Genomic DNA, 22,182 nt, shown 5'->3' with positions numbered 1-22,182 from the left:
CTCTGCATTAAAAATACTCGCGTTTGTGAATTCTCTAACAGTGTTTGAAGGATAATGAAACAGATCACTGGAATGACATTTTAACTCTGTGTTAAACAGGTAGGAATGCAAGAAAAATTAATTACAATACGAAAAATTATTCACTGGAATAACCTACCCAGGGATATGGTGGAGTCTCCACTGCTGGAGGTTTTTAAGATGTGACAGGAAAACATGCTAGATAATCTCATCTAGACCCATAAAGCCTTTCCCATAAAACCCTTGACTAGAAGACTTTTCAAGGTACAATCCAACCCTGGCTGGTCTCTAATACTCATTGTTAAATGAAAAATGTATTTGTTTAAGTTTTTAAAATATTATTTAGTCTACCTCAAACTATTTCTGCTATTTTTATAAAGTACAATTTTGAAGAAAAATACAAGGAATAGTAAATATTGGTCATATTTCACCAGACAAGCAGCTGTGTTGTACAACATGACAACAGAACAACAGAAAAATCACAGACTGAAGGTATTGCTGCTAAGTCTCAACTCTATGAAGGCAGTTTTATGTACAGCATTTGCTACACTGGAGGAATAGCAACTTTACAATGGACTGGTCCATAGCAAAACAATTTTCTGGAATAGGAGATGAAGTGTTGGTTGAACTGATCAGATATAACCTTGAAGTGGAATAATAAATATATAATAATAATAAAGCTTATAGAAATTCCCAATAGCTTTATTTTTTCCCATATATCTCACTAGGAAATTATCATACTGAAGGAGATACGTGGTCTACACAGTACCATATCCTGTCCATGACAGTGAGAGACAGTAAATATTTCACAGGATCAAGCATTGAGTTTTCCTAATAAACAACTAGGAAATAAGCCCTCTGTACCAGGAATAAAATATTACCTGGTGCATTGATTTCCTGGAACAAATCTAAGACTAGCTATGTGTTACATACACATACACATTAGTCAAGTTACCCTGGGTTCAGAAAATACGGAAGAACGTACATTTGATTTCTGCTTAATTCAAAGTCTATCTTGTTTAATAAATTCACAACGTTAAATTCAAAATTATTAGTTAGTAGCACAGAAACTCAACCTACCCTGATCCCAGGGTCAGGAAGTCTGTCTATGCTGCAGATTCCAGGAAATAGGAAAACAGGGGAACTGCTGCTTTATATACATCTGGTTTTAGGTGCTTTCCTAGTTGTTCTTGGTCACTGCCAGAACCTAAATAATAGATGGGTCTTCAGTGTGAAATAGTGCAACCATTCTGATGTCGAATTAAAATTATTCTAAAATTTTTCTTTTCTACATGTGGATGCTCTTTTTCCAAGCAGCTTGACTTGTTCCAACTGGAACAAAAAAGCTAATTTTTTGACAATAATAATCCTAAAAACATATATTCCCAGTGATTACATGCCTATTCAAAACAGACATCACGCAACCTTATCAAGTCAGACTGCCTACACAACAAACTTATTCCACACACCCCAGAAACCCATTCTGAATGTAACTAGAAATATTAATTGTTGGACGGTCTGAAAGAAAATGTAGTTATGTACTCCTGACTGTGGATGTCACTGAAAAAAAAGAGGACAAGGAAACTTCCCTCCTCTTCTGAGAAGCAGACAGAAACCTTTACTGTCCATGAAACAGAAGAGATAAGGAAGAAAATTATTCAGCCTTATATGCAATCATAAAACCAGTATCCCTATTGAATTAATTTTAGTAACTAGCAATTAATTTTAATTCCTAGGTTCATCTTTTAAAGATGTTTTGTGGATGAGAACTGACTAGCTAACAGATTTTTATGTTACAAAACATTTCTGGTTCGTGAGAAATTATTTCCCACTGGTAACTACATATTTCTATGCTTTGCTTTTTGTCTGTGAGTTTTCAAAGAGCAATAATTAAGTTTTACCTACGTCTTCACAAGGACACTTTGTACTGACCTACTATTGGAAATGAGAGTATAGGGAGAGGGAGTATAGGGCCCATGTTTCAATATGTTGTTCTACTGTCTGAAATCTAGTGTGACAGTTTCACTGGCTGGCAATGAAAGCTGCAATGAATTACCAGAAGTGAATTCATGTTGTGTAGGCAGGAGTCAAACCTGGCATACAAACCATTAACATGCATGAGCACAAATCTGGGTTGTTTTGACTTGAGAAATCATAAGCCTTTGGCTGACAGTAATTGTATTGGATTGTGAAGAAGTTGTGAAGAAGTCACAGTCAAGTAATTCATTAAGAATTTCTATGAAGAAATCACGGTCAAGTAATTCATTAACTTTACAAACAAGCCTAGAGCCTTGTTCATAATCTGAATAATTAGGAAGGTCCATCTTCCTCTTTAAAAAAATCATGCTTCCCAAGCTTATCAAGGCAAAATTGTCTATGAATCCTTAAGGTGCAACACTAATTTGTCCAATGACACATGAAAATTATTAATTATTTCCACACACTTTACCAACTGAACACTTACCCACTGTGGCAGAAGCTGATGACAGCAGAGACTTTCCCCAGGTACCCCAAGCTCCCCATCTACTTGCTTTAGATGAGGAGTCTGCAGCCTATAAGAACAAAAATGTTACTCCACTGTCTAAAAATCTTATTCTCAAAAGGCAGGAGGAAACACAAAGAACCTCTCAGGCAACGAAGTCTGGCATTTAATAGATGGCGATGGATTGGGTATTACGTGGAGTCCAAACTTCTGTGCACAAAAGAAGTAGAAGCACAGATCATATCATCTATTCCTTGAAGCCTTAAACTCCAGAGACATCATTACAGATGTCCTAACATTTCTTCAGGCATACAATCCTATAAAGCCACACAAGTTTATTAGGGCTAATATAAGGGAGAGGCAGGAACTTGTCTCCTTCCTAGGTTGAAGGCAGGAGCCAGAGTTGGAGGCTTCTCTTCTGAAGTCTCCTCACATGTGTAATTCAGCAGATGTGCACAGGCAACTCCTACCACTGGCTTCAAAAAAAACACAGCCAGAGGAGGTGCTGCACACCTTCTACAGTAATGGGGAGTGTTAAGCAATTATCACTATTCCATATTTAAATCATGTTAAGAAACTCTTGTCTCAAGAAAGTCTCCAGTAACATATCACTCTACACAATGCAAGCTTTATTGCAACCAGACCTGAAAAACCAAATTAATATCATACGGGCAAAGTGAAATTAAACTATTCCTGGTTTTCAAAAGCTTGGTGTTGCAAAACAATTTATCCGTATGCAGGTTTCCTGCATAGCTTCCTTGGTTTTTGTGGAAAACAGTATGTACATTACACAAAACTCTGTCCTTACGATGCAGGGAAAGGAGGGCTTTTACAGAAAAGAAAGTATTGCTTACTGGATTGCTTTGCTCATGCAGCATTTCCTCCAATTCAGGTTCTGCATCAAGGCTTACAGTTTCAATGCACTCGGTGGGCCTGTCTTCAGTTGTCTCCTCACTGGAAGGCAGGCTGGAAGGCAGGCTTTCGACTTTTTCTGCCAGAGGGTTTTCATTAATGAGCATGTCTCCTTCCTCTCTATTACTGACATTCTGAGTGACCTGTCCATGTTGATCTTGTGAAGGCTCACGCAAGATCTCTGCTTCTATGAGCTGTGGTACTGATTCATGAGGCAATACCTCACTGGTGGGCATTTCCATTATTTCAGGTTTTTCTTCAGATGGGGTGCCATCAGATATGTCGTCAGACATTTTCAGTCCTGAATACAGAAAGTCTTTTAGATACCATAAACATTTGAATGTTTATTTTAAAATACACAGTGTTTACCATATGCTACTGCTGAAAAACAATGCAACCTTGATGTAAGACCTCCTAAAGCATGGAACCCTGTGGCACATGCATCGCCCTGGCACTGGTATCAGGATAATACTGTAAATACTCCACTCACTCTGAAAGATCCCACTCAAATACAAAGAACAGCATTAATGTTTTCCAAAATACGGTTTAGTGAGAGTGAAAAGATATTAATTTGTCTGGAAAAGCCAAATGTAACAGTTTCCACACGGTTTATGTCTATATTCACTACCAGCTGTGCATGAAAGACCATTGCAGAACAGAATAATCTGAGCTGCAGTAGCCAAGCAGCTCTTGCTCTCCCTTTCATCACTGTGACATATGCAGGTCCCTACAGCCTGCTCACTGATAGAGGGGAGGATAATTCTCTGTACTAAAACTGTGGCGATATTCATTGTTTCAGAAGGGGCATAATCTGTGAACATGACAGGCTACGGGCCCTAAAGCCATTTCACAGACACAGCCATAGCATGGTCATTGCTCACACTGTTTCTGTATCACTTGTCCCAAAGTCTTGCTCTTTGGGGAGTGTGATACTTCTCACCATCTCCAAAAATTCCAGCTGTGTGATTGAACTTCAATTTTGACGGCAAGGTAAGCTTGTATGAGGTAGTTACTGATTTTTTTGGGGTTTTGTACAGTTTTCTCTTATTTATTCCTTATCTTCCAATGTAATTTTGGAGGTATTTTCCACCACTGTGCAGTCATCAGGTTAAGGATCTTGATGGGCAAAGATAAAGCCACAGAGTAAGCTCTGCAGCTGATTAAGGAGTGGCACTGCCAGAGTCCCAAAGGACTGCTGGTCTGTGATTACTAACACTTATTTGTTGGTAACAACAGTATGCTTGGCACTCAGAAGACAATCCTTGACAGAGAGTTTGCAAAATGTTGAGTTGCATGGCATAAAAAGACTTGTACAGTCCTCTCTGTAGATGCTGCCTTTTCATTGACTCTCATATTAATTAAATATGGCTCAAAGGTTCACATCTGTCAGGAAGAATGGAGGTTCTATGAGAGAGGGGGAAAAAAGGCAAAAAGCAAAATATAACTGGGATTTAGGAGAAATTTGCCTGAGAAGCATGTATTTAGATGAGTATATTTTATTAAAGTCTACAGATCTGAAATATCTATAGCTTTAGCAGCCTGTTTATCTAATGTGAAAGTAGATCACTTGTTTAAACAGTTCCAAGAGTAGCACTTTGGATCAGTGAACAAGAAACATAAGTGAAAAAGTAAGCACTTGCTACCACTTGTATTACTTCAGCTTACACTGTACGTTAATTATCTTGAGAAAACATGAATTCTTAAGTCAGAATCTTTGCATTTGACAGCTTTTCATTAAAAATAAAGCAAATATTATAAAATGCTTTAGTGCAGAGAAGTATCACTATTGTTTTAACATCATTCACTGTGTGATGGGCAGCATCACCTAAGGAAAATTTTTGTATTTGTAAACCAAATTCCATAATGAGATACGAGGATCCTCTATCAAAACCTGTAAAACCTTTACATACAGACTTCATAATTTTGAATGGGCACTAGCTCTGAGTAAGCCTAGCACTTTTTGAAGGATCACACAGACATGCACATGGATTTTTGCAGGTCTGAGTGATCTCTGGGTACCACTCGGGCCACGGTCCCTGCAGTTGCCTGCTGAACCTTCCTTCCAGGAGCAAATTACCGCGTCTGGCAGAACACACGGGCCGTGGTGCACCCGGGGTCAGCGTCCCTCAGCCTCTCATCCGTGAGACTGTTCTGATCCAAATCAACTCGGACAGCTCCGCCCAAAGGGAATGACTCCACGGGGAGTTCGTGAGGGAGATGCTAAGGCCGGCCCGGCCCAGTGGCAGGGGAGCGCCCGGCCCGCACCGACCAGCCGCGCTGAGGGGGCCGGCGGTGGCGGCACCTGCTGAGCGTCCGTCTGAGGAGTTTCATCTCTCCTAGAAAGCAAAGCCCCGCCGCCCCCGGGCGCCTTCGGGCATGAATCACGGTCCCCGAGCAGCCGGCAGGAATAACATTTTTAGCGACGGCACCTTGCTCTCCTCTCGCTCGACGCCCGCTGTCGCTCCTCCTCCGCGGGACGCTGCGGGCACAGCGAGCACGGGCGAACCTCCCCTGGCGCCCGCCGCGGGCAGCTGCCCCTGCCCCGCTGCCCCCTGCCCCCGGCGCGGCAGGAGAAGCCGGCGCGCCGCTCCCGCAAGCCCACAGCGCCACAGCTTCCCGCTTTTCCTTTCCTTTTTCTCCCTTTCCGAAATCCCCCTCTGGGGCAGAGCTGTGTGGCGCGGCCAGTACCAAAAGCGGCAGAAAATACAGAAATCGCCGCGCTCCTTACCGCTCAGCAGTGCCCCGACCGGCGCGCCCGCGGCTTCCTCCCTTCCCCGCCCCGCCACGTCGGCAGCAGCGGAGGGAGGAGGCAGAGCGGGCTGGGCAGTCCAGGCCGGCCCCAGGGAGGAGGGAGGCTTGGCTTTGGTCCGTCGCTCTCCTTCCGGCTGTGTGAGGCGGCCGCCTGTTGCAAAGGGGCAGCGCCGCGCCGCTGCCGAGCCGTCCCCGGACTCCAGGCTCCTCTGGCCCAGCGCGGGCAGCCGCCCCGGCCGCCATGGCGCCCCTCACGGCCCCCGGCGGGAGCCGCTGGGAGCGTCGGGCGCGGCCGCAGCAGCGCTTCCCTCAGGGCCGGCGGGACCTCCGCGTCCGCGCTGAGGCGGAAAAGGCGTGAATTTCATAGAGTCGTGGAATACTGAGTTGGAAGGGACCTGTCAGGATCAACGAGTCCAACTCCTGGCCCTGTGCAGGACCCCAAGAATCACACCACGTGCCTGAGAGCGTTGTCTCCAAACGCTTCCTGGACTCGGACGAGCTTGGTGCTGTGGCTACTTCACTGGGCAGCCGGTTCAGTGCTCAACCATCCTCTGGAAGAAAAAGTACAAATTAATCTAGTTGCTGAGTTGGCATAAAAATTTATTATTTTCTTTTTTGAAAGTCTAGTCCGTCCTCAAAGCGAGCAGTTACTGACCCGCGGGGGTGCGGAATTAAATCTAGATGTAGCTTTTCAGATAGCGCTTGACACCTCCGTTACCGTGGTGTTTACAGGAGATGCACCTGGCAGAAGCCGGCGGTCCTTGCACACATTTCCAGTCGGTGAAGCACTTGGTTGTGCAAAGGAGTTTCAGGCTCTTCCAGCAGCCTGTGATTCTTTTTCTGTGTAATTCCTCATACCCATTCCTCTCTTCGCCATCTCATTTTAAGGCGAAGGGTGCCCTTTACAGCGACTAAAGGCAATTCCACGGTTCATCATAGCATCATTTCTGTCACTAGTCTGCCAAGGAGAGAAGTTACTTTTGACACAGGAGGCAAACCTGCACATTGTGAGCCACTGAGGAGAGCTGCTCCAAGAGGTGACAAAAGAAATCCCCAGTTCTCAGAAGTGTGTTTCATAAATACCGATCATGCTATGTGACTTAGACATTTACCAGGCGTAAGTCTCTGAAGTTTCTCATTCAGATAGTTGGTAGCGTACCAAATGTTTGTAGGCCTACATAATAAGTTTCTTTTGAAGGTCTTTCAGTGAGAATTTAAGTATCAGACAATGCTGGGTAATTTATTAATGTTAGATATATTTATTGAAAATGAAATCTAGAGTGGCCCTAGGGATTTCCGTCTGCTTTTCAGTGGAGCTTGTGGAACAGTAAGAGCAGTATCTTAAGAGGAATCTTGGTAGCAGGAGATTGTTTAACCCATGACAGATAATAATTTTAACTGTAACATGGATCTTACAGTGTCTTTGCAGATTCTTTACATAACCATGCATGTTATAGAATTGCAAGACATTATTAATGCAAGGCATTGTTAATCACTGTTGTAACACTAAGTTATCACCTAAGGGTGAAATTAACATTATATGTATATGAATGTGGATGTCTGTCTGTTTGGATGTAAGGATGCATACATTCTGTAAGTTCCTTAACTACTTTTTTTGAATTTAAGGCTTTTACACATAGCATTTTCTGATTTTTTTCTCTTTCAATTTTCAGTAATTGATTTCACTTGAGTTGTTTCACTATGGTAATATTGCAAATGATTTTGGAAGAAATAAGCAGTAGAGATGGAACACTTCCACTCATCTAAGATTTCACTAATGGTTGCCATTACTATGTCATCATCTTTCTAATGGGTTTCAGAAAAGATTAATAAATTAATAATTATTAAAGATAATATTAGATAATAACAAATAGATAATTAATAGATAATAATAAATAATAAGAGCCTTTTAATAAATAGATAAATATAAAAAAAGGTGAAAAGGTATTTGGCTACTTTTAACAGAGCATGGGAATATGCATGGCATTCATGGACTGTATTAATCTACTTCCAGTTATTGCACTGGTAAATCTGAGTGGTAAACGTGAAGGGTTAATGGCATGTGATTAATGGTAGTATGTTTATTTTGCTGTTTAACATATTGTTCATCTGTCTCTATAGTACACAGGCATACAAACAATGCCAGTGGCAGCTCATACTGTCGCTGAAGAGATTTTCTGGAATAAGGGTCTCTACCTTACAGCAGTTAATACACAGTACCAATTGTACATTACAGAGTAATCTGTAGGCTGTGTTCAAGCAGTTCAGCTGTTACATTACAAAACAGGAACGAATATTTGGTAGAAGCAAAGTATTAGGATGACCTTAGGATTTTATCTCATCCTAAGGATGGATAGCAAAGTCTTTCCAGCTAAGAGCAGGCAATTGGGCAGGTTTGTGTGTAATATCATTATAAGGTGTCATTTAGAAATCAGCTGGGAATAGTCTTGTCTAAATTGACAGAAATGGAGAATGAATCATAAAATCATAGAGTACTACTATAAGATTCATCAGCATTATAGCAGAGATTTTTCCATTTTCTGTTGCTTACTACCTGCCCTCTCTTTCAATTTAATTCTTGGATGACCTGTTTTCACTTGAGGCTGAGAAATTAAATATAATCTACAGAATAAGCCTCAAAGTGAAAGTAACTTTTTTAGATTATTTCCTCTGCTTCCTGAATCATTGAAATATTAAATTATGAATGTGTTATGATATGCTAACTCAGAAAGGCAGGTTATAGTGTAGCAGTTCTGTATTTAGATCTTAGCTATGGTGGAATTTCTGACCAACATTATACAGAAATAAAGAGAGACTAGTTTATGTCTCTGCCAGGACAATAACCCTGTGTTTGGGCAATCAGTACCGAAGTCATTGCTCTGTTTTAACTGAAAAAAACAAAACAAAACAACAAAAAACCAACCAACCAATAACAACAACAAAAACCAAACACACACCAAAAAAAACCCCAAAAAACCCCCCAAAAACCCCCAACAAAACAAACCAAAAGAACTCAACAAACAAAACTCCACTCAGTGTTTCCATATTCACTGTTTAACCTAATCACAACACTGCTGGAGCAGGAGAGGGGTTATTATTCCATTCCCATTAAATGGAAATTAAACTAAGACAAATGGTACTTTTATAAACCTGCCTTGATAAGATCCTGACAATTAATTTGGTATAGCAAATTGGACAAAAATTACAATAATGCGTATAGACTTAGATCATTATTAAGTTCAGATAGGAAGGTGTTTGAATTTCATGTTCAAAAGAAGTACTTCTTTTTATATTAATTTAATGAAGGTAGAAAGTTGGTTAAAAGATTCATTTTTCTCCCCTTTAATATACTGCAAAGCATAAACCCACAAAGTTCAATAATAATAGAATAGTGGGGATATTACAGTAATGTTGTATGTGAAAAATACATCTGGAGAAAAGCAAATGCCATTTCAAAAGGTGTCAGTAGATGGCACAAACACGTATATAAAAATGTGGGCGTTCCTAAGTATTGTTACTCAGTAGGGTACACTTACGGGAAGTTTTCTTTTTGTCTTTTCCTGAGAACATTTTCTGCTTTTTTGGACAGCAGGGATTTCTGGTGAGAAAGTTTTAATTTTGTTGACTTTATGCTGTTGCTAATTAACTGGAACTGTTTTATATTTCTGTATCTTATTTGAAAATGAGCTTTGTTTTCTGTAGCAAGTGTACAATTTCTTTCAAGTATATGGGTATGCAACGATGGTAAAGTTGCTTGTGTTTGGAATATTTATCCAAAGAAACTGTCCAAGGAGCAGTCTCTTTTTAGCACTACACACATAGTTAAGGGGGGGACAGAGTGATGGCAATAGTTTTTCTACAGTTCAGGATGGGTCTAACTTGATCATGTGTTTCATTCTTGTAAAAGGCATGTTTGTAACATTAGAGATTTTTGCTATGTTGGTAACTTACAAAGTGCATGCCTTAATACTGAACTGTTTCAGCTAAATATATTCTGTATATTTCTTATAGGGAAGTTTAGTCAGTTTATACCAATTTTATATTGGAAAAACTCTTAAAACCTCATTTTTTATCTCTCCCCTCGCTCTTTAACAGGACACTTTCTTGCTATGCTCTTGGCTTGCCTGCCCTCCTGGATTGCTTTTCTTGATTAAGCTTTTGTATCAAGTTAGAAGACATAAGGATCCTTCTGAATTAAAAGTGATATGACTATAAAGGATAATTTCTACAGTATTAGCCCCCAAATCACAGGTTATATGTTATAAAAATTTTTACTGGTGTTGCTTCATGGGATAGGCTGAAGAAAGTTTGAAGATTTTGACTGAATGCTAGGATGTATGAATGAGAAAGAAAATAAAACACATGTAGAAGAATCGTATCCTTTTTCCATCTAGTCCATGGATATTGCTGAAATTTTATCTGAAGAAGGAATAGTGATTTAAAGGTAGGGTTTTTTTTCAGATTTCTGTTGAAGCTATATATTTTGTTTATTATAAACACATTAGTAGAGTTGCCCAAACAATCAGAAGAACATGACTGAAGATGCCCAAGTGCCTTTTGAGGGTCGTGATGCATATGATTTTTTCCAAATGAAAATTTGGAAAAAGGCTGGGAAAGTTTTGCCATATTATGCCACTCTTTCTAGATGATTTCCAAGCTTAGTTTCATGATGCATTCTTTACAGAATGGTTTTTTTTTGTTTTGTTTTGTTTTTTTTGTTGTTGTTGTTTGTTTGTTTGGTTTGGTTGTTTGTTTGTTTTTGAGTGGAACATATATTTTGCCCCAGTAGTTCTGAGAAAGCTTGTGGAAAGGTTAATGGTGCAGTGAATGTAGTCCATGAAGATGCAAATCAGTCTATCAAGACTAGAGTGATTAGAAATATAAACTCTCAATTTATCCCCTTCAGTATCAAGGGAAAGTTGAAGGCCTGTGCAGTCATTAATAAGTACTAAGGGAAGATTCAGACAACACTATGATTTGGGGAAAAAGGAAATAAAAAGATATTTGAAATCTGGAAAACAACTTTAAATAAGATTTACAAATGTAGAAGTGTTAGCCAAGTTCTTACCAGTTCCTCTTTTAGAGGGGCAGTCTAATGGATTTATGCAATACCTAAAAGGAGATTTCAGACAGTATTTTCAATGGCTGACTTAAACAAAGGGAGGCTGGCTACCCTAAACTCTTACATTTGGAAGGAAAAAGTGACTTGTAATAGGGAAAACCAAAGCAAAGCCACAGTTACGATTTTTTTCCTCTAAAGTCTGTTTAAATAAACCTGTATTTCACTAAAGAAATGTTTGAGGTCAGTGTCCTTAGATCAGGGCTGGATTTTGTGTACAGGGTTTCTACAACTGATATATTTTTGTGTAGCCTGCAAATATTCCTGGTGTGTATCTGGTGTTCTTTGTGTGTGTCTGTGACAAACCAGACATATGAGTGCCCCACTTTCAGTCTGAGTTCAGGAAATGCTCAAGCTCAAACAAGAAGTGAACTCTTCTGTGGACTTTCCCAAGGCATAAATGTAGATAATTTGCCCCAGTTGCGTCAGTTAAAAGAAGTACTGATGATCCAATCTCCACTATCTAAAGAAATTCAGCTTTTAATTGAGGGTCTTGAACCTCCATCCTCTGTTTCAGTCCAAGTGTTACTGTCAAAAGTCCATTTTTAAATAACTTTTCTGAGTCCAGTTCACATCCCTTAAGAGAGACTCTAAGGAGACGATGACTATGCTGACCCCAGTGATTGTACTTTCTATTCAAAGTGTGTTGTCGGAGTCCAAGACATCCTTCTGGTCGCCCTGGAGGGTTTGGAGACCGGACAGGGGGGTCTGGGATCTGTACAAGGGGGTCAGCCAGCCTCACACAGAGCCCAGGAGGACACTGCCTCTGATCCCTGTCCATGGGAGTGAATGCCCACATTGTACGAAGAATCACAAGCCAAGAGAATTCGAATTAAGTAGCAGTTAGTTTATCACAGAGTGTAAATGTAGAATTTAGGATTTTTAGTATATGGGCTTGAAGAGGCAAGATGGAGGAATTGGGAAGTGGTCCTGTCCTCCTTGTTCTTGTTCTCGTCCCCCATCTTTTGCTGAGTTGGATTTCAAGGATTGGTTTAGAGTAGAAATGACATGTTAACATAGGTAGTAAGTATTGGTAAGATTTTGTAAATAAAAAGTATGTTGTGGACGGTGGTTGGGTCAAGGGTACCGTACATAAAGTCCAGGACCCTCTGATCCAGCCAGTCCGCCGCGTGTCCTGCTCTGCTGGGGACGCCTTGCAGAGCTGAGAAAGAACTGAGAGATAATGAAAGAATAAACAACCTTGGAAACATGGACTGGCGGACTCTGTTTGTCTTCTCTGGCTCCAGAGTGGAACCTTTCGGGCAAGAAAAGCTCGAAAACCTTATTACCTCGGGGAACAGCAACCCCGAGGAGAATTTCAGGGAACAGCAACTCTGAGAGTGTATTACACAGTTTAGGAAGCCTTCGTAATACACTGTGTCACAGCAGTAATTCTGTAAGTAAGCAGCAAATTTTAGATGCCTATGAAATCAGGCATGTTTTGTAAAAAACTGACTCATTGTTTGTTAAATACACCACATTTGCCAAATAAAAATTTCAGTGGTGTTCTGTTAATAAAGAATGTCTCTTCTCAATTATTTTAGAAAATCATTGCTTTTTGAATCAGAGAAATGAGAAATTGGAACTTTAAAAAAAATCTCTGAAAATTCCTGCACAGCTACTTAATAATGGAATCTGGTTTTTGCTTTTGTTTCTTTGTTTTCCAGCAGGATTAGAACAAAGATGGACAGTTAAGAAACGTATTGAGCATCTGCAAGGAAACAGAAAACACTATGACACAAAATACGAGCTTTCTGAGAAACTTTTTTCTTTACAAGTGTCTGTTTGCATTAACTTTTTGGAACCATGTCAGCCTGTCTGTGGAAGATGAACTCTTTACATCAGTTTCTAACAATTTTCCAGAAGATGGTTCTGACCAAAAAATCAAGAGCCTGCCACTCCTGTATACAAACAGTTATCAGTCCAAACATAATGTTGATTGGGTTGTGATACAAAATACTACAGAAAGCCTGTCATTGTCAAGAATCACAAATGACAATGTAAAACAATTGGTGGCTTTATTATCTAATTTTAGACAAGGATCCAGGTTAAAAAATCTGACACTGACCAATGTGACAGTGGATTGGAGTGCTCTTATGAAACTATTTCAGACTGTGTGGCACTCATCCATTGAATACTTCAATATTAGCAATGTAACACAAAAGTCACACATTAAAAGTTATGACTTTGACTATTCAGGTACTTCTATGAAAGCACTGACAATGAAGAAAATTCAAATCACGGACCTGTACTTCACACAGAATGACCTATACAGAATATTTGCAGACATGAATATTGCAGACATGACAATAGCTGATTCAGAGATGATTCATATGCTTTGTCCTTCATCTAAGAGTCCCTTTAGATACCTAAATTTTTTAAAGAATGATTTAACAGATTATCTTTTTCAAAACTGTGGCAATCTACTTCAGCTGGAGACATTAATCTTGCAGAAGAATAAATTTGAGAGCCTTCGCAAGGTAAGCTTCATGACCAGCCGTATGAAATCACTGAAATTCCTGGACATGAGCAACAACCTGCTGCGCCATGATGGAGCCGACGTGCAATGCCAGTGGGCCGAGTCTCTGTCAGAGCTGGATCTGTCCTCCAATCAGTTGGTGGATGCTGTGTTTGAGTGCTTGCCAGTCAACGTCAAAAAACTCGGCCTGCAAAACAATCAGATCAGCAGTGTCCCCAGGGGGATGGTGGAGCTGAAGTCCTTGGAAGAGCTGAACCTGGCGTCGAACAGGCTGGCTGACCTGCCGGGGTGCGGTGGCTTTCCATCCCTGCAGTTCCTGAACGTAGAGATTAATTTGATCCTGACCCCGTCGGCTGACTTCTTCCAGAGCTGCCCAAGGGTCAGGGAGCTGCAGGCCGGGCACAACCCGTTCAAGTGTTCCTGTGAACTGCAAGCCTTCATCGGCCTGGAGAGGCGGTCAGGGGGGAGGCTGTTTGGCTGGCCGGCGGCGTACGCGTGCGAGTACCCGGAAGGCTTGCGAGGAACGGAGCTCAAGGACTTCCACCTGAGCCAACTGGCTTGCAACACGACACTCCTGCTTGTGACAGCTCTGCTGCTGACGCTGGTGCTGGTGGCTGTGGTGGCCTTTCTGTGCATCTACCTGGATGTGCCGTGGTACGTGCGGATGACGTGGCAGTGGACGCAGACGAAGCGCAGAGCTTGGCACAGCCCCCCCGAAGATCAGGGGCCTGCTCTGCAATTTCACGCCTTCATTTCCTACAGCGAGCGTGATTCGATGTGGGTGAAGGACGAGCTGATCCCCAACCTGGAGAGGGGCGAGGGCTGCGTACAACTGTGCCAGCACGAGAGAAACTTTATCCCCGGCAAGAGCATTGTGGAGAACATCATTAACTGCATTGAGAAGAGCTACAAGTCGATCTTTGTGTTGTCTCCCAACTTTGTGCAGAGTGAGTGGTGCCACTATGAGCTGTACTTTGCCCATCACAAGCTATTCAGTGAGAATTCCAACAGCTTAATCCTCATTTTACTGGAGCCAATCCCTCCGTACCTTATCCCTGCCAGGTATCACAAGCTGAAAGCTCTGATGGCAAAGCGCACCTACCTGGAGTGGCCAAATGAGAGGAGCAAGCGTGCCCTGTTCTGGGCCAACCTGAGGGCAGCCATCAGCATTAACCTGTCAAAAGGTGATGAAAATTTGTGTGACGAAACAGTTTAAGAACCTTTCTAATGGATTTTCATCTGTTTTTTCCTTTGTGAAACAATAAACACGATTTCCATTCATTGTAAATGTATTTATTTTTTCGTTACACTGTCTTGTTTCTAACTAGTTGTCTGTGTTGCCTCCTAACTGTAGTCAAAATTCAATTTGCCTTATTGCAAATCTCTTCGGATAGTAAATTGCAAATGAATTTGAAGGTGGATTTTGAAATACAACTTGAAATATTATAGTGAGTTTTTCTCAGCAGAATAAAATCTAGTCATGTGGAAGAATGCTTCAACTTCTAGATAGTTTGCAGAGCTGCCTGAGAAGATGCCTGAAGTCCAGAGCTCAAAATGTTTGCCAAATAGTCTTTGCTCAGATTTGGTGAAGATTAAAAGGATAGGACCCAGATATAGAAGTTTGTGAACTTCAAACTTGCCAAAACCAAGAGTTGAGCAAGGAAGAAAAGTTTTGGGATTTTTTCTTAAGGAAAAAAAAAAAAAAGGAAGAAAATAAAGAAAAAAAGGAAAAAAAAAAAAGTGAGGTACTTCACTTTTTAGCCTGGCATTGCAGCAAGGGAGAAACAGTGAAGCTCTAATACCCATAGAGTCCTGGTACCATTTTGATCTTGAGCGATACCTTGACCAGAGGGGGTGGGAGGGCATCTGCAGTAACAGAACAGCCTTCATCATATTGTCTGTGTTTTGAGAAATTCCTGACATCTCTAAATCTTGCTTTTACCCCCTGGCTTTCTACTTTTTGTCTTCTCATCCATATATCTTACTTTATGCGTATTGTTAAAAGAATCTGTCCTTTTCAGCCGAAACAGTATGTTGCAACACAGCTTTGACTTGTGATCTGAAAGTCAATAACCAGTCAGAGCCTGAAAAAATTTGCCAGGTCTTGAGACAGCAGGTAAGACTTTATTCATTTAGAAAAACAAACTACATTTACAATATTTGCTTCCCTTTACAGAAATATAGCAGGCTCCTCTGTCTGTACTTACATTGTTTTAGCTTCAAGAAAGTGTGGCTGGGCTCAGGCAAACATTCACAACTACTAAAGATTATGACAGCAAACTTCCTCCTTGGCCCAACAAGGGGAGATTGTTTGAAATACCAGAGTTAGATGACCAAGCAGGAAGTTTCTCTTCAAAAATGTTTTCCAACACGTGTATGAGAGAAGAAGGGATGTTATGATGAAATTCTCATGGCATGTTTACATTTTATCTTATTTTTGTCTTCCAATTTTAGCAACAGGTTTTAATTTTGATGCTTCTTTTTGCCTGAGGTCTAAGTAGGCTGAGATTTCTTGACCTGAAGCCTTGAACTGTGAGTGACTGTTTATGACCTGTGGAAGAAAGGTCAGATTTAACACCTTTAGCTCGCTCATCCCACTTAGCCTCAAAATTAATATAACACACCTATTACCAAATTGCAGACATTTCATTCAGGACTGTGGAAATAAATGTCTTCTCTGCTTCCTCCTTCCACTCCATCTACTGCTTCAGTGTGTGACTCATTTACCCTCAGAAAACTGAAGATGATCAGCTTGTTTTGCCTATCCCTTTCTCACAACCAGGGACAGCTGGATTATGTGGCGCCTTGCTTGAAATTTTTCTTCAAAAGCCTCAGAGTTTTAGGCCAGTAACCCTTGAAACCTCTGCAGTACAATTAATATCCCCTTGTTGTATGTAACCTTAAGAAATCATCTGGCTTCTTCCATTGGCCGAAAGATAGAGAAACCCTCTGAAAGTCAGAGAGTGCACCAAGAAACCTTCCTGTTACTCATGTGGGAGCCATAGCCATTACCAGAAATTAAGGAGTGGAAGGTTTTACCAAGGCAAGCAAGATTTGTTTGCCACTTTGGAAAGAACTTGGAGCTATGTGACCTCAGGGAAAGTAGTTGATGTTATGATAAGCAGAAGTATATAATTACAGTTTTCTAGTATTACAGGTTTCTGGATTCCAAAATCCTTGAGTGGATAAATTGGAAAAGATGGCTTTTAATGAGCATATGCATCAATTAAAACTTGTGCTTTGGAACCAGAAGCCCACATACTATTATCTTTTCTTTTTCCATATGTGCCAAGTAATTGATAAAAGCTAAACATGCAACTAATTATTAGAGCTGGTTTCTCTGATTCCACAAGAGAGAATGTATTTCTCAAGTGTTATTAGACTATTTCAAACAATTATCTTAACCTCTGTCATACTCTCAACCCTTTTATAAAACCAGATTTAATCCATGAAGAAATTTTTCTATGTTCATGGGGCCATGTGTAGTCTCACAGCACATGTGCCAGTTTATCTGCCCATTTTGGAAAGGGGCTAACCTTTTCTGTGCAGCCTGGTGGTGTGTGCCTGCATTTGGTACTGCACTGAAATGTCTGACTGCTGCTGCTGCTCCAGTTATCAGGAAAAGGGAGTGTGTAAATGTGTTCTGATACTGTGTCAGATACTGTATCAGAGCAGATTCCTGGCATTTGACTAGTCATCTTGGTGACTAGCAGGAATTCTATTTTTACATACATAAAAATATCAACGTACAAAACTGATAACATAGAAGTTAAACACCCTCCAAAACCTAAAAAATAAGCAGAATGAAATGAAAGTGTGAAAGTGTAAATGCTTTTATGTATGTTTAAGTAGTGTGTGGTATAATGGAAACTGAACTATGGCAGCCAGGGAGACTTTTCACAATGTGGGTTGCCCTGCTGAGAGCTCAGCTCTTCTTTAGCTTTAGATATGTTACAAAATATCTTCACTGAAGTTCAGAGGCAGAGAGTTAGAAGACGGAAAAGCACGCAAGGGAAAATAATGGGACTCTGTGGAGATTCTGCTGAGGGGAAGGTTCAAAACTTCTGTGAAACCCATGTTTTTACTCAGGGCTTTGGTTAGTCTGTTTTTTCTTTTGGAAATATTTGCTGAGATTGACTATAATGCTCATTTGTAGTCACTGTTTTGTCAAGAGAAAGCAGTATTTATAATCGATAAGTGAGAAAATTGTGTGTTCTGCAAGGTGGCTCTGGGTTACCAATTTGATTTTCACAGCTTTGATCATTGTGTCTATTCATACCGAAGCAAAATAGGTTTAAGCATAAATGCTCACTTTGCTCACTTTGCTCTGCTCCCTTTGACTTGTGGTGGCATTTAGCGTTAGTTTCACCTACTTGATGTACAGGTGACATTGACAATTACAGTTAAACATAAAGTCCTTGATGTGACCAAACACCAGCTTTGCAAATCTTTAATTACTGTATTAACTTTTCATGGGTGCTTCAATGGATTCGTCTGCTGTGACTATGCTTTTTAAGATGTGATATGTCTTGCACATGTAAGTTCTTAATAGAGAGTCTTCACACTTTTAGCATGGTCCTTGTCCTGAATAGCTTTTCATATCCAGCCAAGGGTAGCTGTGGTTCCTCTCTGGGTAAGTAATGATGACATACAGGCAGAAGCGTGAAATGTCCTTTTTGTCATGTGTCCTGTGAATATTGATAAAACAAACTGCAAAAACCCCCAGCAGTATAAAACTCAGAAATGGAACAAGGTATCTGCATGAACATATGTGAGCTGACTATGGAAAATGTGGCTGGTAGATTTGAAGATGCGTGAACAGAAATATGTTGCTTTTAGTTTTTGCCCGTCATGAAAAATGACTGAATCAGTAAACTGAAACCAGCCCCAAACAAAACTTTGTTGAATTGTTTAGTAAAAATAAATTATGCAAGGTTCCTAATGGTTTAATGGAGGTATTCAGGAGTATCAGTTTTGTTTTAACTAATTGCCATTTTATCTTTATGGCAAACTGTTTATTTTAATGTATTTAAAGCCTCATAAAGAAAGGTGGTAAGAAAATGAAACATATCACAACTAAAATGTGGTTTTAATAGCTGTGTGTGCATTAGAGTCAGTTCTGATGAAAGCTGACGGTGTATTTGATTTTATCCGTGCAGCAAAGTTTTTCTATGAATTATATTTGAAGTAAAGCTGCCACTGTTTTGCCTAATTGTGCTATCATTGCTCTGTCAATAAGTGTCTTACTCTACTCAGTATCATGGATTAATGCCTAGCAATAGGAGCATCTCTTTTAACTCGAAGTCTAGATAGTATCAGCTGGCAAACACTCTTGCTGCTTATTGAGAAACATTCATGATCCCTTGATTGGGTCACAGATGTTGGTTTTCTCCCAGGCTCATGTTCCTGTTCACAGTGCTAGCTGAGTGGCTGCTTTTGTGGATTCCTTCAGCTCCAGATTGCCCTATAGTGTCATATTCTTTGTGGCTCCATTACAGCTGTCTTGTCATAGGGAACATTCTCTGTTAATTTTTATAGTTTTTAGGAGGAAGCCATAAGGTGAGGTATCCTTGATAACCATTCTAGTGTAAAGATGATTTGCCTGTAAAGGTATTTAACTGTGCCAGTTTGCCCCTGTTACTAGGTTTTGAGATATAAACTTCTGTCATCCATCAGTGTGCTACATTAATTACTCTCCTTGATGAGCAAAAAATTTTGGTAGAGTTCTGCTAGAGATCTTGATATGAACAAAAGTTGGCAGCGAGGGTTTTGCTTCCTCTTTTCTGTGCATGCAAAGAGGAGATGCAGTTGACGGATTTCTAGAACATCTGTGTAACATTAGAAGCAGACTTGAAATTAGAAATGCAGAATTATCTGAACAGTCTCACCAAGGGAAATAGTCTACACTACGGATAGATTTATTTTCTCCTAAACCAGATAGTTATGTAAATATTACAGAAGTAAGTGTATTCTTAGTTGGAGCTGTTAAAAGTTTACTTTCATTGTGCTCTTAATACCTGCACTGTAAGGAACGTTCATTAATTCTTAGAATTGTATAGCCTGTTTAAAAAAGTCCTAGGTATTTTTGCTTCCTGAGGTAGGTAATTATTGAGGAATTATCATCTCATGTGAGATTCCCCACCTTGAAGATTACATATGTTTGAAATTCTATTTTGATGATGCTAACCAAATATGCAGAGGACTTTTGCTGGTTCTTCAACTTGAAGATGAATTCCGTGCAGAAAAGGTGGGTTATATTTGCTTCATTATTTATAATTATTTTCTCTTTTATATATATATATCTTGGACTTCATCAGATCTCAGGTGCTGATATTTCTTTGCTGTTAGAAGATACTCTTGTATTTTGAAGTTTCAGTGAAAACACATCTGAATTTCAGCAAAGAGGAAAGGGAGAAAAATCATTTGGTATGGCAGTTCAAATTCACAGCCAACTCTAATTTAATACCATCCTAAAACTGCATTGGAGGGGTAACTCTTGATCCTTACTATTGTAAGACTATTTTTCTAGACATATTTGCTTTACTCTTTGATTGTGGCACCCCACCCTGCTGGGCCATAGAGTGTGGCTTGTTCATTGTTGCAGTGTCTAGCGTAGCATGTACAGTAAATTAAAACTCATCTGGTGCTGGAACATGGACAGAGAATATATTTCTGGTTTTTTCTCCCTTCAGAACATTTCTTGCTTTATTACTGACATCCTTTTTGCCCAAGAGGAAGTTCCTCCTGGTAGTTCAAATCAAAGTTTATTTGATTCAAGAGTCAGATTGTTTATCAGTCTGGACTCTGAAACCAACTGCACTTTGAAGGATCTGGGTCAGATTTCCTTGTCTTGTTTTGTCTTGCAACTGATACTGTACTTTGACCAACTGTCCTGGCTTCATTTCTTTTGTGTCCTCACATACCCTAGCACAACTTTCTGAAGGCGTAATTTGAATTGAAGAGGTAGAAGTACTTAAGTGATTTATTCTTTTATTGATTTTGGTGATGTTAATGGCATATATTTTTGCTTTGCTCAATTAAGAAAAAACTTGATTAAGCCTGATAGGAGACTTAGATGGGAAGGATTAAGTTTTGATATCAGTTAGTCAAATTATTAGGGACTAACACACATTATAACCCAGAACTGAAAAAAATAGGTTTTTAGTTTCTATTTAACAAAATATTACACAGGTCCAGAATTTTAAAACTTTGCAGTTTTAGATTTTTTTAACAGAAAAAATCAGTACAGAAAATAAAACTGGGAATGTTTGTCTCCTGAAACTGATTATGAGTTGTTTATACTCCATATTGTTTGTGTGTTTTGTTTAATGCAGGAAAACAAGAGAGTAATGCCCAGGTCATGGTTTTTCAGAAAAGGACTGATGCCCTCCACATCCATGGAGGCTATTGATAGGCATGACCAGCTTTAATTCAGCTGGACCCTATCCACAAAATCCTTTCCTCCTTGGGTTTTTGATACTTAGAACTAGATTCATCATCCCTTGCTATTTTTAGAGAGGTTCTTTGTCAAGTTCCAATTGTAGGAAAATATATGAAATTTCGTAGGACACCTAGGAAGTTCTGGAGTCTTTGGTAATGTCTAGTGTTATCTTTCAGTTTTTGGGCATCATTGCTTCATACATAGTTCAGTTGTGGTGTGGTATTACCATTAGTGTGCTTTTGGTCAGACTGGTATTACAATATTCATTTGTGTGGAGTGTGGAGGGTTGACCCTGCAGGGTGCCCACCCAAGCCATTCCATCACTCCCTTCCTCAGCTGGTCAGGGAAGAAAATATCAAATGAAAGGCTTGTGAGACCGATAAGGGCAAGAAGAGATCACTCACCCATTACTGTCACAGGCAAAACAGACTCAGCCTAGGAAATTAATTTATTACAATTTAGTCAGAGTAGGATAAAGAGAAATAAAATCAAATCCCAAAACACCTTCCTCCCAGACCTCCCTTATTCCCTGGGCTCAGCTTCACTTCCAAATGCTCTACCTCCTCTCCTAATGGCACAGGGGATCAGGGAATGGGGGCTGTAGTCTGTTCATCACTTTATTATTTCCCACTTCCTCCTCCTCACTCTATTCCCCTGCTCCATCCTGAGGTCCCATCCACTGGAGATAGTTCTCGACAAAGTTCTTCAGTGTGAGTCCGTCTCACTAGCTGCAGTTGTTCAAGAACTCTTTAGCATGGATCCCTTCCATGAGGCACAGTCCTTCAGGCATAGGCTGCTCCAGCATGGGTCCTCCATGAAGTGACAGTCCTGTCAGCAAACCTGCTCCAGAGTGGGCTCCTCTCTCCTCAGGACCACAGGTCCTTGCCAGGAACATGCTCCAACATGGGCCTCCCATGAGGTCACAGCCTCCTACAGGCATCTACATGCTCCAGCATGGGGTCTTCCATGGCTGAGGTGGA

General features: G+C 40.3%; 2 protein-coding genes across 11 annotated transcripts in view; one reads left to right on the top strand and one right to left on the bottom strand.

The window, feature by feature from the left end:
• The window catches only part of FAM114A1 (family with sequence similarity 114 member A1), a 31,517-nt gene extending 25,225 nt beyond the window's left edge, over window positions 1-6,292 (bottom strand). For all 5 annotated transcript variants that reach the window (XM_063401782.1, XM_063401787.1, XM_063401784.1 and 2 more), the window contains exons 1-3: window positions 6,141-6,292; window positions 3,355-3,713; window positions 2,483-2,570 (exon numbers count right to left, since the gene is read on the bottom strand). In XM_063401782.1, the coding sequence (XP_063257852.1) occupies window positions 2,483-2,570; window positions 3,355-3,705 (439 nt within the window). In that variant the 5' untranslated portion in view covers window positions 3,706-3,713; window positions 6,141-6,292. The remainder of the gene's footprint in view (window positions 1-2,482; window positions 2,571-3,354; window positions 3,714-6,140) is intronic.
• Window positions 6,293-7,076: 784 nt separating this feature from the next.
• On the top strand, window positions 7,077-15,049 carry LOC134552798 (toll-like receptor 1). 6 transcript variants are annotated; one of them, XM_063401780.1, is made up of 3 exons: window positions 9,688-9,764; window positions 10,259-10,607; window positions 12,953-15,049. In XM_063401780.1, exon 3 carries the CDS (start codon window positions 13,016-13,018, stop codon window positions 14,975-14,977), a length of 1,962 nt encoding a protein of 653 aa, XP_063257850.1. In that variant the 5' UTR covers window positions 9,688-9,764; window positions 10,259-10,607; window positions 12,953-13,015; the 3' UTR covers window positions 14,978-15,049. The 6 variants fall into 6 exon arrangements, with proteins under 6 accessions (XP_063257851.1, XP_063257849.1, XP_063257848.1 ...); XM_063401781.1 differs by lacking the exons at window positions 9,688-9,764; window positions 10,259-10,607 and adding an exon at window positions 7,077-7,200; XM_063401779.1 differs by lacking the exons at window positions 9,688-9,764; window positions 10,259-10,607 and adding an exon at window positions 7,142-7,280 and having other exon boundaries at window positions 12,950-15,049.
• Window positions 15,050-22,182: the final 7,133 nt, after the last annotated feature.

This window comes from Prinia subflava, chromosome 7 (genome assembly GCF_021018805.1).
Source record: "Prinia subflava isolate CZ2003 ecotype Zambia chromosome 7, Cam_Psub_1.2, whole genome shotgun sequence".
Taxonomy (NCBI): domain Eukaryota; kingdom Metazoa; phylum Chordata; class Aves; order Passeriformes; family Cisticolidae; genus Prinia; species Prinia subflava.
Note: the sequence above shows the minus strand (reverse complement) of the source record. Positions and strands in the feature narration are given on the sequence as shown.

What these genes read in the sequence shown, in the direction of transcription:
- LOC134552798 (XM_063401781.1), top strand. Translation starts at nt 13,016, where the DNA reads ATGACACAAAATACGAGCTTTCTGAGAAACTTTTTTCTTTACAAGTGT.